Below are 13,934 nucleotides of genomic sequence, written 5' to 3'. Positions count from 1 at the left end.
TACTTTTTTGATCCAGTTTCCCCAAATTCACCCCTCCCAAAAAACATCTCTAGCCCCTCCCCTTACCTTCACTTCCTCTGCTGGACGTCTGTCAGTCAGGAGCCACCAGCACTCTCTCATTAGCCCAATCTGGTGATGTCTGTGAGTGAATAACCCAGCCCCAGTCCCGCCCTGTGTGTCTCTTCTCCCAGCCCCAGTCCTGCCCTGTGTGTCTCTTCTCCCAGCCCAATCCCGCCCTGTGTGTCTCTTCTCCCAGCCCCAGTCCCGCCCTCTGTGTCTCTTCTCCCAGCCCCGTCCCATGTGTCTCTTCTCCCAGCCCCAGTCCCGCCCTGTGTGTCTCTTCTCCCAGCCCCAGTCCTGCCCTGTGTGTCTCTTCTCCCAGCCCCAGTCCCGCCCTGTGTGTCTCTTCTCCCAGCCCCGTCCCATGTGTCTCTTCTCCCAGTCCCGCCCTCTGTGTCTGCTCCCAGTGACTAAGTCCCTCCCAACTAAGATATAATTACCCCTTATTGGGGCAGAACAGCCCTATTGGGTTTATTTCATGGTTAAATGATTCCCTTTTCTCTGTAATAATAAAACAGTACCTGTACTTGATCCCAACTAAGATATAATTACCCCTTATTGGGGCAGAACAGCCCTATTGGGTTTATTTAATGGTTAAATGATTCCCTTTTCTCTGTAATAATAAAACAGTACCTGTACTTGATCCCAACTAAGATATAATTACCCCTTATTGGGGCAGAACAGCCCTATTGGGTTTATTTAATGGTTAAATGATTCCCTTTTCTCTGTAATAATAAAACAGTACCTGTACTTGATCCCAGCTAAGATATAATTACCCCTTATTGGGGGCAGAACAGCCCTATTGGGTTTATTTAATGGTTAAATGATTCCCTTTTCTCTGTAATAATAAAACAGTACCTGTACTTGATCCCAACTAAGATATAATTACCCCCTACTGGGGCAGAACAGCCCTATTGGGTTTATTTAATGGTTAAATGATTCCCTTTTCTCTGTAATAATAAAACAGTACCTGTACTTGATCCCAACTAAGATATAATTACCCCTTATTGGGGGCAGAACAGCCCTATTGGGTTTATTTAATGGTTAAATGATTCCCTTTTCTCTGTAATAATAAAACAGTACCTGTACTTGATCCCAACTAAGATATAATTACCCCTTATTGGGGGCAGAACAGCCCTATTGGGTTTATTTAATGGTTAAATGATTCCCTTTTCTCTGTAATAATAAAACAGTACCTGTACTTGATCCCAACTAAGATATAATTACCCCTTATTGGGGCACAACAGCCCTATTGGGTTTAATCAATATTTTATTGATTCTTTAGTAGACTTAAGGTATGGAGATCCGAATCACGGAAAGACCCCTTATCGGGAATACCCTTGACCCCGAGCATTCTGGATAACGGGTCCTATACCTGTGTATATACGTATCCTAAATAATCCTTGGCACAGGTGTTGGTATACGTGCCCAGAGCCAGCCTTGGGTCAGTATTACAGATATACAGCTAGCACTGGGACCTTTCCCACCCTACATATAGATGTACTGGGTTTTAATGTTGCAGCCATTGCACCTTCTTTTCATGGGGAACCTGGGTGTGGCAGTGTGTGCGCCAGTACAAGCTAATTCCTGTGCGAATGAATAAGCCTGTAGCCAATCAGAGTACAGAGATCCATGGATGCATCTGGCGTCCTTATTTGAATCTCTGTATCATACCGGAGAGCCGTGCCATCTGCCATAGGTGGGTTACTGTAAAGGGGAAAGTTATAGGATGATTTTGGTTGCAGCAACACAGATGTAGGTGTGGGTTAGGGGTGCTGGGTTTACTTGGATGGGTTGAACTTGATGGACACTGGTCTTTTTTCAACCCTATGTAACTAGATGTGGCCCTGGCGTACTGCCCATCCTACGGGACTTTATGAGAAACCACTCACCTCTCATGTAAAGCAGCACAAGCCTCCCCCTGCTGTGTCCCACTAATACAATTCATACACCTTGGGGGCAGATAATGCTAAATACGTCTTGCCCCCACTCGCCACTGATTTCTTATTCTCTTGCTCCACCTAGTGGCAGAATCCGTTAGCAACATGATCACGTTAAAAACTGTCCCATAAAAATCATGGCAGTATATCTTTATCTCTAAATGACACTGTTACACAGCAAATAATTCCCTCTGCCATTTAACCTTTTATTCTTGTACCAACAAATGTATTTGTAGCTGTAATATTGGTGTGTAGGCGCCATCTCAGTGCATTGTGCCTGAGTCTGAGCTTTCAGCCAGCGCTACACATTAGAACTGCTTTCAGCTAATCTATTGTTTCTCCTACTCCCATGTAACTGGAGGAGTCCCAAGCCGGACTTGGGTTTCTTACTATTGAGTGCTATTCTGATACCTACTGGGAGCTGCTATCTTGCTCCCTTCCCATTGTTCTGCTGATCGGCTGCTGGGGGGGAGGGGGGGATATCACTCCAACTTGCAGCGCAGCAGTAAAGTGTGCCTGAGTCTGAGCTTTCAGCCAGCGCTACACATTAGAACTGCTTTCAGCTAACCTATTGTTTCTCCTACTCCCATGTAACTGGAGGAGTCCCAAGCCGGACTTGGATTTCTTACTATTGAGTGCTATTCTGATACCTAATGGGAGCTGCTATCTTGCTCCCTTCCCATTGTTCTGCTGATCGGCTGCTGGGGGGGAGGGGGGGGATATCACTCCAACTTGCAGCGCAGCAGTAAAGTGTGCCTGAGTCTGAGCTTTCAGCCAGCACTACACATTAGAACTGCTTTCAGCTAACCTATTGTTTCTCCTACTCCCATGTAACTGGAGGAGTCCCAAGTCGGACTTGGATTTCTTACTATTGAGTGCTATTCTGATACCTACTGGGAGCTGCTATCTTGCTCCCTTCCCACCTTGTCTAATCTGTATCTGCCCCTCTAAACATGAATAACACAACCCAAGTGCAGCAGCGTGAAAATTAAACAATTTATTAACGTAACTGTGTCCATTAAAAAAAAAACCCCCAAAAAAGTCTGAATGACTGAACCATACTGACCCATGTGACCCTTGCAATGGCAAACGACTGAGTGGTAAGGGTTAACCAGATGAAAATGCAGCCTGAACTTTGCTCATTGGTTGTATTCATTTCATGGAAAGTGGAACCAAACCTTTAACGTTAATTAAAATGGCTGAATGGCGCGGCACATTCATACGGCGCTGTGGTCTCTCCCCCATGGCACATCCGGCGGCTCCTTCTGACCCCACACATCGCCCGTAGCAGTTGTTTTGCATGCATTTGCAAATTCCCATCTTCAGACCGAGGCAAATCTCAACGTATTATTTTTCAGTGTAGAAAAATCGCTTTTTAAAGAAAGTTTCCACCCCCCAAAGTCGTTTTTTTTTTTTTAATCAATAAAAGGCCATTGTTACAAAAGCAGACAAAGCATCTCTGACGAAGAGGCGCCATAATGGCGACTGCGTTGCTTTACAGCCTATCTACGGTTACCCCGGCGCTACACGTATCACCTGTACTAACGTCACAATAGAAAAACGAAAGGTTCCACGGTTGCTACGGAGATGCGAGGAGGCGGAGATCGAGGGAAGGAGGAGGCTGACTATGTACATACCCTGAAGCAAATGAGGGTATTTGTATTGGGAGAAATCCCAAGCACCACCCGCGAGGCAATTAGCAAGGGTGCTGCAGTCGTGGCGGCAGCGTTCTCAGTGTTACGGAAAAGCCGAATGGGATGCTCGGGAGACGTCTGATCCATGCGGTGCCCAAAGCAGAGTCAGCGGTCGGTGGCATCTCACGGAATCAACGTGGTCTGTACCTGCATCCGCTGCAGGTTATGGACGCGAATGTGAGCCATCAGTGTCTCTTCCTTGTTGAAGCTCTTATCGCATTGGCTGCAAGGGAAGGGCTTTTCCGGGGCGTGAACGGCCTGATGGGCCACCAGCTGAGTCTTCAAGTAAAAGCTCTCGCTGCACTGAGTGCACTTGAAGGGCTTAGTGTCTGTGTGCACGCCCTCGTGGGTGATCAGCAGCGCCTTGTCGTTGAAGCTTTTGTCGCAGTGCCGGCACTGATAGGGTTTGGGCTTGGAGCGGCACTCCCCGTGGGCCGCCAGGCTGGCCGAGTTGGGGAACCACTTGTTGCACGTGTTGCACTTCTGAGGCTTCTCGCCGGTGTGGGTCCTCTTGTGGGCGACGAGGAGCGAGTGGTCGTTGAACTTCTTGTCGCACTGGTCGCACTCGAAGGGCTTGCCGTCCTTGTGGGTGTTGAAGTGGGCGGCGAGCAGCGAGGCCTTGGAGAAGCTCTCCTCACACTTGGTGCAGGGGTACGTCAGCTTCCCTACGTGGATCCGCTGGTGGGCTTCCAGGATGGATTTGTCGTTGAACCTCTTCTCGCAGTAGTTGCACTTGTGCGGCTTCTCCCCTACAGGTAAGCAGATGTTTTTCTTAGGCTCGGGGCTCCTGTCGTAGTTCCTGCTCGACTGCGGGCTCAAGGGCGGCACCACGTAATCCACGTCCTCCGTCGACCGGCTGGAATGATCCTTCTGGTGCGCCAGCATTTCCGACCTGTACTTGAACTTCTGGTCGCATATGTCGCAGTGGTACTGGTAATCCCCCCGGTGCATCTTGCGGTGAGACTCCAGCTCGGAGTTATTCTTGAAACAGCGCTCGCACTCGGGGCAAAAAAACTGCTGGCGTTTCCTCAGGTTCCTGCCGTGGGTCGGGGGGGAGCGGCTTCTCTGGTGCTCCTCGTGGGAGCTGTCGTCGTCCCCATTCTCCTCATCGTCCCCATTCTCCTCGTCGTCCCCATTCTCCTCGTCGTCCCGGTCCGTTTCTACATCGGAGCCTGAAGCATCATCATACATATCGGGGTCAACGATGACTTCAGTGATTTCATCCTTAAGGTCAAAGGAATCCATTGTTTATGTGCTGCCTGTGCTCTCAGCGGGGATTTCTGCAAAACACAAAGAGAAATGCACAATTAAAGGGGCGGCTCACCTTACACACAGTTCCAGCTTGGCGCACATACTACTCCTTGTCCAATGGCAGCAATAGAAAACCCCAGGCAGCCATGTTGGACATAATTTGCATGCACATACACAATGGGCTATTTATTAGGCTTTAGTTCTCCTTTAATAACATTTAGAAAAATATTGACCATGATATGTAATTTGCAATTAGTCTTCATTTTTTTTTTTTTTTTTTAATAATTTCTGGGTTAATTTTTTCAGCAGCTCGTAGATCAGTTTCAGCCATTATCTGGTTGCTAAGGGGCTCCATTTCACTTGGCAACCAAGCAGTGGTTTAAATGATAGACTGGAAAAATGAATACAGGGCTGAATAGAAATATAAGTAATGAAGTGCTAACAGTACCAAAACCACTCCCTGGTTGCTAAGGTAACTTGGACCCAAGCAACCGCTAAAATGCAGAGCTGCTGAACTGAAAATGAAATAACTACAAAACTAGAAATAATATAAAATAAAGACCAATCCCAAATTATCTCAGAATATTACCCTCTATACCAGGGATCCCCAACCTTTTATACCCGTGAGCAACATTTAAATTGAAAAAGTGTTGGGGAGCAACACAAGCATAAAAAAGGTTCCTGGGGGTGCCAGTAAGAGCAATAATTGGCTACTTAATAGCCCCTATGGGGACGGGCAGCCTACAGAAGGCTGTGTTTGGCATTATACTGGGTTTTTATGCAACCAAAACTTGCCTCCTTACCAGAAATTCAAAAATAAGCACCTGCTTTGGGACCACTTTGAGCAACATCCAAGGGGTTGGGGAGCAACATGTTACCCCTGAGTCACTGGTTGGGGATCACTGCTCTATACCTTACTAAACGTTACCTCAAAGGTGATCAACCCCTTGCTAAGAGCCCCTCTATAACAAGGTTCGCTTTTTCTTTTGTTATTTCTTTCTAGCCACGCCCCATGTGGGTGTGGGCCCTCCTACACTCACCCCCAGTCTGGCCAGTCCTACACTCACTCACCCCCGGTCTGGCCTGTCCTACACTCACCCCCAGTCTGGCCAGTCCTACACTCACTCACCCCCAGTCTGGCCAGTCCTACACTCACTCACCCCCAGTCTGGCCAGTCCTACACTCACTCACCCCCGGTCTGGCCCGTCCTACACTCACTCACCCCCGGTCTGGCCAGTCCTACACTCACTCACCCCCAGTCTGGCCAGTCCTACACTCACTCACACCCAGTCTGGCCAGTCCTACACTCACTCACCCCCGGTCTGGCCTGTCCTTCACTCACTCACCCCCGGTCTGGCCTGTCCTTCACTCACTCCCCCCCAGTCTGGCCAGTCCTACACTCACTCACCCACAGTCTCGCCTGTCCTTCACTCACTCACCCCCCGGTCTGGCCTGTCCTACACTCACTCACCCCCAGTCTGGCCAGTCCTACACTCACTCACCCCCAGTCTGGCCAGTCCTACACTCACTCACCCCCAGTCTGGCCAGTCCTACACTCACTCACCCACAGTCTGGCCTGTCCTTCACTCACTCACCCCCGGTCTGGCCTGTCCTTCACTCACTCACCCCCAGTCTGGCCAGTCCTACACTCACTCACCCACAGTCTGGCCTGTCCTTCACTCACTCACCCCCGGTCTGGCCCGTCCTACACTCACTCACCCCCGGTCTGGCCTGTCCTACACTCACTCACCCCCGGTCTGGCCTGTCCTACACTCACTCACCCCCGGTCTGGCCTGTCCTACGCTAACTTTTGTCAGATTCACTAAGACTTGCTTTAGTATACATTTAAGAAAGACCGGGGGTGAGTGACGCAGTTGGCCAGCTTATATATATCACAATATAAGGACAAACAATCCCTGTTTAGCTTAAAGGGCAGGCAGTGCTTGGCAGCTTAATGCACAGAATGTTTTAAAGGAGACGTATAGGATAAAGGAAAAAAACCCTAACCCTGTAGGCAATTATGAATAATATCCGGTGCTGGTTTCCCTTTGGGCTAAACCAGGGGGCTCAAACTCAATTTACCTGGGGGCCGCAGGAGGCAAAGTCAGGATGAGGCTGGGCCGCATAAGGGATTTCACAAAAAATTGGCTTTCAAGGGATAATGCAAGGCACGGCGGGCGGGAGCTGCTGATTGCGGAAATTACGTTATGCCATCATAACAGTTATTATGGGAAGACGTTCTGTGTGCACAATTAGCTCCTTAGCAGCTAATTGTGCACACAGAACGTCTTCCCATAATAACTGTTATGATGGCATAACGTCATTTCCGCATTCAGCAGCTCCCGCCCGACGTGCCTTGCATTATCCCTTGAATCGCAATAAAAATCGCGATCCATTCATTGCTTTTAAGATGGCATTGGTGGGGGCCACAAAATATTGTACCGAGGGCCGCAAATGGCCCACGGGCCGCGAGTTTGAGACCCCTGGGCTAAACATTAACCCTATCTGTAACAATGGCCCCTTTATTGGAGCTCCCTATAGATCCTCTCAGGTCCCTGTCTGGGTTTCACATGAGGGGTGGGCGTGTCTCAGTGCCGCCGGCCCCCCCTGCACATCCAGAGAATTCAGCCAGCAGGAAGTGGAACAGATGGGCGGGGCTAGTGGGGTTTGAGGGAATTTCTCAATAAATCAGTCCAAAACACAACTTTTTTTTTAGCACAATCCTTCTATATTTATAGGAGTAGAGTGCATTGGAACATTCTTAATTTTCACATGATATGTTTCCTTTAGTGTCCCATATACAGGGTCACTGTTGCCATAAGGCGAGTTGACTCACCCCAGGCAGCAGTGCCCAGCCAGTTACATTGGGCAGCAAGAAGCCGCTCCTGGTAAGTTAGAGAGCTGAAATTCCAATTTTTAAATCTACTAGTGCAGAGAGCGCTACTAGCCATGTGCCCCCCGCCACAAAAAAGCTAAACAAGGGGGGGAGCGGCATCAACTTGCCCACCTCAGGTGGCTAGGACCCCTGAGGCGGAGCTGCCTATATACAGATAATGGGCGAGTGCTGGGGGGCTCTTGTTGCAGTTTGTGGTCACAACCTCACTTCACCCCCGCCTAATGGTTTAATATTTAGTGGTGAGTAGAACTTCCCCTTTGTTGCACAGGGTGCACCAATGAAGGCCAGGGGCATGCTGGGAGTGCTGCCCTGGGCAGGGAGTGCAATGAAAGCCAATGCAGGCCAGGGGCATGCTGGGAGTGCAATGAAAGCCAATGCAGGCCAGGGGCATGCTGGGAGTGCAATGAAAGCCAATGCAGGCCAGGGGCATGCTGGGAGTGCAATGAAAGCCAATGCAGGCCAGGGGCATGCTGGGAGTGCAATGAAGCCCAGGGGCATGCTGGGAGTGCAATGAAGCCCAGGGGCATGCTGGGAGTGCAATGAAGCCCAATGCAGGCCAGGGGCATGCTGGGAGTGCAATGAAGCCCAGGGGCATGCTGGGAGTGCAATGAAGCCCAGGGGCATGCTGGGAGTGCAATGAAAGCCCAATGCAGGCCAGGGGTATGCTGGGAGTGCAATGCAGGCCAGGGGCATGCTGGGAGTGCAATGCAGGCCAGGGGCATGCTGGGAGTGCAATGCAGGCCAGGGGCATGCTGGGAGTGCAATGCAGGCCAGGGGCATGCTGGGAGTGCAATGCAGGCCAGGGGCATGCTGGGAGTGCAATGCAGGCCAGGGGCATGCTGGGAGTGGGAAGGAAGGCCAGGGGCATGCTGGGAGTGCAATGCAGGCCAGGGGCATGCTGGGAGTGGGAAGGAAGGCCAGGGGCATGCTGGGAGTGGGAAGGAAGGCCAGGGGCATGCTGGGAGTGGGAAGGAAGGCCAGGGGCATGCTGGGAGTGGGAAGGAAGCCCAGGGGCATGCTGGGAGTGCAATGAAAGCCCAATGCAGGCCAGGGGCATGCTGGGAGTGCAATGAAAGCCCAATGCAGGCCAGGGGCATGCTGGGAGTGCAATGCAGGCCAGGGGCATGCTGGGAGTGCAATGCAGGCCAGGGGCATGCTGGGAGTGCAATGCAGGCCAGGGGCATGCTGGGAGTGCAATGCAGGCCAGGGGCATGCTGGGAGTGCAATGCAGGCCAGGGGCATGCTGGGAGTGGGAAGGAAGGCCAGGGGCATGCTGGGAGTGGGAAGGAAGGCCAGGGGCATGCTGGGAGTGGGAAGGAAGGCCAGGGGCATGCTGGGAGTGCAATGCAGGCCAGGGGCATGCTGGGAGTGGGAAGGAAGGCCAGGGGCATGCTGGGAGTGGGAAGGAAGGCCAGGGGCATGCTGGGAGTGGGAAGGAAGCCCAGGGGCATGCTGGGAGTGCAATGCAGGCCAGGGGCATGCTGGGAGTGGGAAGGAAGGCCAGGGGCATGCTGGGAGTGGGAAGGAAGGCCAGGGGCATGCTGGGAGTGGGAAGGAAGGCCAGGGGCATGCTGGGAGTGGGAAGGAAGGCCAGGGGCATGCTGGGAGTGGGAAGGAAGGCCAGGGGCATGCTGGGAGTGGGAAGGAAGGCCAGGGGCATGCTGGGAGTGGGAAGGAAGGCCAGGGGCATGCTGGGAGTGGGAAGGAAGGCCAGGGGCATGCTGGGAGTGGGAAGGAAGGCCAGGGGCATGCTGGGAGTGGGAAGGAAGCCCAGGGGCATGCTGGGAGTGGGAAGGAAGCCCAGGGGCATGCTGGAGTGGGAAGGAAGCCCAGGGGCATGCTGGGAGTGCAATGCAGGCCAGGGGCATGCTGGGAGTGGGAAGGAAGGCCAGGGGCATGCTGGGAGTGGGAAGGAAGGCCAGGGGCATGCTGGGAGTGGGAAGGAAGGCCAGGGGCATGCTGGGAGTGGGAAGGAAGGCCAGGGGCATGCTGGGAGTGGGAAGGAAGCCCAGGGGCATGCTGGGAGTGGGAAGGAAGCCCAGGGGCATGCTGGGAGTGGGAAGGAAGCCCAGGGGCATGCTGGGAGTGCAATGCAGGCCAGGGGCATGCTGGGAGTGGGAAGGAAGCCCAGGGGCATGCTGGGAGTGGGAAGGAAGGCCAGGGGCATGCTGGGAGTGGGAAGGAAGGCCAGGGGCATGCTGGGAGTGCAATGCAGGCCAGGGGCATGCTGGGAGTGGGAAGGAAGGCCAGGGGCATGCTGGGAGTGGGAAGGAAGGCCAGGGGCATGCTGGGAGTGGGAAGGAAGCCCAGGGGCATGCTGGGAGTGGGAAGGAAGCCCAGGGGCATGCTGGGAGTGGGAAGGAAGGCCAGGGGCATGCTGGGAGTGGGAAGGAAGGCCAGGGGCATGCTGGGAGTGCAATGCAGGCCAGGGGCATGCTGGGAGTGGGAAGGAAGGCCGTACGTTTATTCAGAAAAGTTTGCAACATTCCTTGTAAGCGGCTCCTGAGATACTGGGGGCCCGGGCAGCTCTCCCACCCCCCCGGACACACGTACAGAGGCCCGGCCGGTGTATATACTGCACAGAAAGGCTCTGTACAAAAACTTTCCCGCCATGCCCCACAACACCCCTCTCCCAAGGGCGGCCATGCTTCCCCCCCCCCATGGCCTTAATGGTATCGCCTCCCCCGCCGGGGAGACCTGCGGCCCACCGCCTCACCGTTGCACCCTAATACCAGGGCAGACGGAGCGTTGCCGCTGCTGGGAGCGCTATGGGGGCTTTATATTAACCCCGTACCTTGGGGGAGGGGCTAAGGCTCCACACCGTAACCACGTGTTGCTACACGGCCGGACCCCCGGGAGAGCAGATGGCGGCGGCGCACAGTGACGCGTTTCCTACCTGCGATCCGATGAACGCCAGCGTCTGACCGAGCGCTACAGCGGGGAATGAATTCCGGGCCTTGCTCCTTCCAGCCAACCGGAAGCAGCGTTCGAGCGCCCGCAGGGCTCCGGAAGTGACGTTGCGGCTGCTGGGAAGGGGGAGAGCGGGCTGGCCCCTGTGTGAGGGGAACAGGGTTGGCGGGAAACAATCGGGCTACTAATTTAAAGCCCAGGCGGGTTTCTAAAGTACAAACCTGCCAACAGTACAGATTTGGGCTATTTTTTGGAGCCTTGGCGGGTTTGTAGTTAGGAAACTAGGCAAAGTTTTTCACTAGTCAACCTTACATGTCTGTCCCACTGCATGCTGGGTAATGTAGTTTGTATGTACCAATTAGCCTACAGCTAGGATTAATATAAAACTACAATACCCAGCATGCAATTGGACAGTGGAGACAGAGGCTCCCATTTCTATTCTATTCAGGCTCAACCTGCCAGCTCTACCCCCTGCCCTATAGGGTATGGGATTGTACCATTACTTTCTACTGGGATATGGGGGGGCTGCCATTTGTTAGTTTTTGCACCTTAAGGTATAATTCTTATGATATCTTCTGAGAGTTGTAGTTCAACACACCCGTATGTATATCATGTCTGGGGTTAATGCAACATTCTGAATCCATTTCTGTAGTGACTTCCCAGCTGGACTGGGCACAGAGGGAATTATCAGCCATCCCAGTAACTGGGTAGTGATTAGACACTTTAAAAAGGTTTTCCCATATATACTTTGCATTTTTAAGAATTTTTTGTCGTTGCGCACATTGGGCTATTTTTGGGCTACTTTCGTAGTGGCTTTTGGCTAGTGTATATATATGTATATATATATATATATATACACACATACATACAAAGCACAGTGATTGGGGATCCCCAGAATTGGGGGTGTCAGACTCTCCACCCTAGTAATAGGGTAAAATGGAGTAAGCTGTCACACGTTACGTAGGGATTTGTATTACTATGTCCTTCTGCCTTTCCCCCATCCCCTCTGTGTCCTGCTCCATGTTAATCCTGTATTTAATTTTCCATTTAGGGGCCATGTCGGAAGCCGTGTTGGAGCCCGAGTGAGGTCTCCAGGCAGGAAGATTAGGGGGGACTCAGGCTCAAGGCCACTCCTGGGAGAATGAGCTGGAGAATAGGAGGGATTGTACCGGAAGAGGCAAAGCGGCTTCACATGACTAAATAAACGCTCAGAGCTGCTGCACCGGCTGCTAGATACAGCACTTGGGCCGGGCAATGATGCTGTGTATTGGCTGAACCCTTCACCCACTGCCATTTATATGTCCAAATTGGAACCTTGTGCTTGTGGCTTGGGAATGAAGGTTGTAGCTATAAGTCGGGCTGGAAATGTACAGAGGGTTCTAGAGCAGCATAACGGACTCTATATAGAGCTGCTGTAAATAACCGTCGCTATTGTATGCTAATATTCAAACTACTGACCCTCACATTCAAACAGTTCATAACAATGCCCACCCTGCATCTGTGAACTTCTCTCTAGATACCGACCCACTTGTTACCCTTCCCTACTGTCCTGCTACTCAGCTTTTCTCTCATTCCCTCCTCCATGAAGAAATACTATCATGAGAAAACATGTTTGTTTTTTTTTCAAAAGCTACAGCAGAATCCTGCCACAGCCATGTGACCTGTGCTCTGAAACTTCACTCACACTTTACTGCTGTGCTGCAAGTTGGAGTGATATCCCCCCCCTCACCCAATCAGCAGAACAATGGGAAGGGAGCAAGATAGCAGCTCCCAGTAGGTATCAGAATAGCACTCAATAGAAAGAAATCCAAGTCTGGCTTGGGACTCCTCCAGTTACATGGGAGTAGGAGAAACAATAGGTTAGCTGAAAGCAGTTCTAATGTGTAGCGCTGGCTGAAAGCTCAGACTCAGTCACACTTTACTGCTGCGCTGCAAGTTGGAGTGATATCTCCCCCTCCCCCCCAGCAGCCGATCAGCAGAACAATGGGAAGGGAGCAAGATAGCAGCTCCCAGTAGGTATCAGAATAGCACTCAATAGTAAGAAATCCAAGTCCGGCTTGGGACTCCTCCAGTTACATGGGAGTAGGAGAAACAATAGGTTAGCTGAAAGCAGTTCTAATGTGTAGCGCTGGCTGAAAGCTCAGACTCAGGCACAAGGCACTGAGATGGCGCCTACACACCAATATTACAGCTACAAATACATTTGTTGGTACAAGAATAAAAGGTTAAATGACAGAGGGAATTATTTGCTGTGTAACAGTGTCATTTAGAAATAAAAAGTGCCCCATAAATATCATGACAGCGTCCCTGAAATGTTCTTCCAGGTTCTGTCCCATTTTCTCTGAATCTTCTGTCTCTTAAAAGACATTTATTTAAAAAAACTTTGCCTCATTTTATTTAGCATAACGTCAGTGTGCTGGTAAATGCAATACCCAGTGTTGCACCTCTCAACCCATTCTCCTTATAGATTGCAAGCTCTTTTGGGCAGGGCACTCCAGCTCTTGCATTGGTTGCTTTGTATATAATGCTGTATGGTCAAGTTATGAACCCATGTATTGTACAGCGCTGCACAATACGTTGGCCCTTTAAGAATACTTAAATAATAATAATATAATGCTATAGCTTTAGCAGCAAAGTGGAGAGCATGGGGCAATAGAAGGTACAAGAGGCACATACATGGCTGCCATTCTTTCTGGTTTAACTGCTTCTCCAGATAATGTATAATGGAAAGTTGCTGTAGAACTGTACATTGGCTCTCCCATACTGCTCCTGTGTGGCCAAAGATCAGTGGGGTAATTATAAGGGCAGCAGTACCTGGGGGGGATCACAGAGAGTGAGGGGGGCCAGGCTGGACTCTGCAATCCTCACCTTTTGGACCATTGATCCCCATTTACATTGTGTTAGGAGGGATTTGGAGCTGGGTCCAGTTATGGGAATCTGGTATTTATTCTGTTGTGGGCTAAGAATGCAGCGACTGGGCTGTGGGACCAGATTTGCTTTGTTTGGCTTTCTCTGTCTGTATTGAGCCGGGCTGTCCCAGTACCCATGTCGCTGCAGAGGGGAGGGGGTATCCTTACCAGTAAACCCTTTTCTCTTTCTCCTAGACCCGTATTGTCAGTACAGACCTATGGGGTTCCTGTTAGACCCACAGAGGAAGGTTTGGCACCCCTCGTGTGCTCAGCC

General features: G+C 51.3%; 1 protein-coding gene and 1 long non-coding RNA gene across 5 annotated transcripts; one reads left to right on the top strand and one right to left on the bottom strand.

Annotated features, from left to right (window-relative positions):
• Positions 1-2,982: 2,982 nt before the first annotated feature.
• znf852 (zinc finger protein 852) lies at positions 2,983-10,898 on the bottom strand. 4 transcript variants are annotated; one of them, XM_012954622.3, is made up of 2 exons: positions 10,738-10,898; positions 2,983-4,974 (listed from the first exon to the last, which is right to left on the bottom strand). In XM_012954622.3, the coding sequence occupies exon 2, from the start codon at positions 4,937-4,939 to the stop codon at positions 3,818-3,820; it is 1,122 nt and encodes a 373-aa protein (XP_012810076.1). In that variant the 5' UTR covers positions 4,940-4,974; positions 10,738-10,898; the 3' UTR covers positions 2,983-3,817.
• A 108-nt stretch (positions 10,899-11,006) lies between these two features.
• Positions 11,007-12,358, top strand: LOC116411654. Its single transcript, XR_004223251.1, has 2 exons — positions 11,007-11,234; positions 11,803-12,358. It is a non-coding gene; the product is annotated as an uncharacterized LOC116411654 (long non-coding RNA).
• The last annotated feature ends 1,576 nt before the right edge of the window (positions 12,359-13,934 follow it).

This window comes from Xenopus tropicalis, chromosome 6 (genome assembly GCF_000004195.4).
Source record: "Xenopus tropicalis strain Nigerian chromosome 6, UCB_Xtro_10.0, whole genome shotgun sequence".
Taxonomy (NCBI): domain Eukaryota; kingdom Metazoa; phylum Chordata; class Amphibia; order Anura; family Pipidae; genus Xenopus; species Xenopus tropicalis.
The sequence above is the reverse complement of the archived record's forward strand: the minus strand, read 5'-3'. Positions and strand labels throughout refer to the sequence as shown.

Coding starts and splice junctions, on each gene's coding strand:
- znf852 (XM_012954622.3), bottom strand. CDS start 4,939: ATGGATTCCTTTGACCTTAAGGATGAAATCACTGAAGTCATCGTTGAC.